The sequence below is a fragment of the Acyrthosiphon pisum genome, chromosome X (assembly GCF_005508785.2).
Source record: "Acyrthosiphon pisum isolate AL4f chromosome X, pea_aphid_22Mar2018_4r6ur, whole genome shotgun sequence".
In the NCBI taxonomy this organism is placed as follows: domain Eukaryota; kingdom Metazoa; phylum Arthropoda; class Insecta; order Hemiptera; family Aphididae; genus Acyrthosiphon; species Acyrthosiphon pisum.
In genome coordinates this window covers 288,821-292,327 of record NC_042493.1, presented here as the reverse complement: position 1 = coordinate 292,327, position 3,507 = coordinate 288,821, and the positions used below count along the sequence as shown (strand labels likewise).

General features: G+C 30.0%; 1 protein-coding gene across 1 annotated transcript; it reads left to right on the top strand.

The window, feature by feature from the left end:
* Positions 1 to 254: 254 nt before the first annotated feature.
* LOC103307905 (zinc finger BED domain-containing protein 1-like) lies at positions 255 to 3,100 on the top strand. The gene is made up of 4 exons (XM_008180365.1): positions 255 to 504; positions 1,247 to 1,316; positions 1,996 to 2,971; positions 3,032 to 3,100. The coding sequence occupies exons 1-4, from the start codon at positions 255 to 257 to the stop codon at positions 3,098 to 3,100; spliced, it is 1,365 nt and encodes a 454-aa protein (XP_008178587.1).
* Positions 3,101 to 3,507: the final 407 nt, after the last annotated feature.

Genomic DNA, 3,507 nt, shown 5'->3' with positions numbered 1-3,507 from the left:
AATAAAATCCAGCTGAAATAACACATAAATAGAACGATATTAGATTATCAGAGCCTATTAATATTTACCAAACTATTTATAGAAAATAATGAGTTAATTCCGTCCGACTTTATTTTATTTGGTCATTTTTATTTATTTTGGTAATCAGTAATCACTAATCGCTCAGTCAGTACTCACTAGTTGACTAGTGACTACTTAGTATATCGTGGTCTATAAATTGGCGATCGTAGCAACTATCAATATTTTAAACAATCATGTCCAGAAAAAATACGTCGGACGTTTGGAAATATTTTAAAAAATTGTCAAACACCCCAAATGAAGCAGTTTGCTTAATTTTTTCAACCCATTATAAACATGGCCATGGGACTTCTAATTTGCATGAACATTTGCGGCGTGTTCATCAATCAAAATTAGATGCTGAGAAACGCAATACAGAATTAGAAAAAGATTTAGATAAAGAGCAGAATAATGACCAACCAAGTAGTTCAAAAACCTTAAGTTATGGTAAGTACTAATTACTAAGTAGTATGCTTAAACTATAATTCGCCTAGTGTAAATAATAATAAATTAGTTAGTTCTAAGTAGGTATATATTATTTTAATGGTGGCTTCAATTTGTATAAGCAGTAGGCACTAGGCAGTAGGCACCATTGTCCATTAGCATTTTTATCAGGGAATGCTATTTCGACTTGAAACAAAAAAATAAAATTTTAATAGTTGTTCGTTTTCAGTTACAACAAAAAAATACAAAATAATAATATCGATTTTGTCAAAAACTGGTTTTTCGTAAAAATTTACGTTTTCTTTACAGTTCCTTAAAAGTTCTAGCTAAATTAAATTTGCTATCAGAAACCAACCTCAAAGCTGAAGATCGAAACATTGTTTCAAGTTGAAACTTTCAACTTGTTACCGTGTGGCGTGTAATGTGTAAACTGTATAGTGTATGACGTATGTGTATTGTACACACAGTACACACTACACACACATAAAATCATGTATAATGATACAGATTACAGACTACAGTCATTGATCAGCTCAGATTCTCAGAACCTAAATAATACTTTTGGGTACTGAAAAGATTAAATAATTTAAAATATTATAACAAATTGTAATAATAAAAAATTATATTTAATTGGAAAAATTAATGTATCATTATTCATTACTTTTTATAATATTTATTATAGACTACAAAATAAATATTGTTATAATTAAATTTACTAATATATTCCAATTTATAAATGAAACAGATCAAGAACCGGACCAAGAACAGCCACCTACCAAAATTAAGAAAACCAAGCAGTTGTTGTTATCAAAACGGTAAGAAATTAATTATTGCACTTAATTAATTATATATAAAATTTGTTAGTATAAAATTTTGGACAAGTTTTAATACTTCACAGCAGTAGAGGTGGAGTAATTTAGTTCTTTAAATATTATAGACTATAGTACTTCATTGCACAGGTACATTGTACAACTATACAACATTTTATATATTTAGTGTTGACATTATATTTTTTAAATTTTAACATTTATTACTATCAAATAAAAATTTATTTTTTTCTTTGACAGTATTATAAAATGTAGTTTATTCATTACTACCATTTTATTTAGTCATTCTAATATAAATTATAATATTTAAAATATATTGACTAGTTAATATTGTATATTTTGTTATTAAATTACCAAAATTCCAACTTACATGGAGGTGCATAAAAATAATTATTTTCTCCAAATAATATTTTTATGCATTTTAATATTTTATTGTACTTCCAAATATTCTCTAATGTATTGAGTATTCGCTAACCCCTAAAACATGCTTTTTAATGCAAAGTAAATTTTTTCCTATGAAGTTGGCATTTCACGAATCATAAGAAATCTTACTCCCATTTAACTGCATACGCCATAGACTAAAAATAAATATGTACAACAATCCTAAAATCCTACCTCTAATTATCAATTTAAAAATAATAATTATTATTTGTATTTAATGTAACAGATTTAACGAACCATCAACAAAACAAAAAAATGACTTCATATCTATTATAATGGATATGATAGCAGGAGATTTACAACCCATTTCATACTTGGAAAATAATGGTTTTCAAAAAATGGTCAGTTTTTTAGATTCCCGTTATTTGGAGCATATTCCTAGTCGTCGTACCCTTACTAGGAAAATAATGCCTGACATTTATCAATCTACCAAAGTAAAAGTGCAACAAATGTTAATTGAATCTAATTATGTTGCCATTACATCAGATATTTGGACATCTTTAAATGCTGATTCTTTTTTAACAGTTACTGCTCATGTCTATAATACAAATTATGTACTGAAAACATTTGTACTAACAACAGAAAAACTTAATAAAAATCATACAGCACAATACTTATATGAAACATTGATTAAAATATTTGAAGAATGGAAAATAATTAATAAAGTAGTAGCTATTGTAACCGATTCTGGTGCTAACATAAAGGCTGCAATAAAAAAAATGAATGGCATACCTCATATACCATGTACTGCACATAAGTTGAACTTAGTGGTGACAAACGCACTAAAAATTCAGTGTGGTGCAGATGAAAGTGATGTAGATAACAATATTGGTTGGGATGGAGTTAACGATTTAAACATTTTATTAAAAAAATGTCGTTCAATAGTAACGTTTTTTAAAAAAAGTGAAATTGGACATCGCTGTTTACAAGACAAGTTAAAACAACTAAGTTTACCCGATTTGAAATTAAAGCAAGATGTGTCCACCCGTTGGAACAGTAGCCTCTTAATGCTTGAAAGGTTGGTAACATTAAAAGAACCACTTACTTGTGTCATGATGTCACTAAAGGATGGTCCAACAATGCTGCTACCAATGGAATGGAGAATTATAGAGGATATTATACCACTGCTAACACCATTTAATTTAATGACAACAGAACTTTCAGGAGAAAAATATTCAACACTTGTCATGGTTATACCTTTAGTGAGAGGTATTAAAATTTATTATAAATTAAATTTTTTATACTTTCTTCTTCTTCTTCAGCTTAACCTTCCCTACAGCCTGGAAACACTCAAACATAATCCTAATCCCAAAACCGGACAAACCGCCTGATATCCCGTCTTCCTATAGACCAATATCTCTCCTCCCCACATTCGCAAAAATTTTTGAAAAAATACTCCTCAAAAGGCTACTTCCACTATCGGACAAATTCAACATCATCCCAAACCACCAATTTGGATTCAGGTCCAAGCACTCCACCATCCACCAGCTCCACCGCACTGTCGACTTAATCTCTACCAGCATGGAATCTAAACTTTACTGTGCGGCTGTACTCCTTGACGTGGCTCACGCCTTCGACAAGGTGTGGCACGAAGGACTTCTCTTCAAACTCAAAAAATTCCTCCCTGCCCCATACTACCTACTTTTAAAATCATACCTCGAAAATCGCACCTTCAGTGTTCGCGTTAATAACAGCTACTCGTCAAACTTCCAAATACTAGCTGGAGTCCCTCAAGGAA

Bases quoted from the DNA above. Each gene is read 5' to 3' on its own strand.
- LOC103307905 (XM_008180365.1), top strand. From the start codon at position 255: ATGTCCAGAAAAAATACGTCGGACGTTTGGAAATATTTTAAAAAATTG. The intron at 1,317-1,995 runs GTAAGAAATTAA...TTAATGTAACAG, and splicing joins CAGTTGTTGTTATCAAAACG to ATTTAACGAACCATCAACAA. The intron at 2,972-3,031 runs GTGAGAGGTATT...CTTCTTCTTCAG, and splicing joins TTGTCATGGTTATACCTTTA to CTTAACCTTCCCTACAGCCT.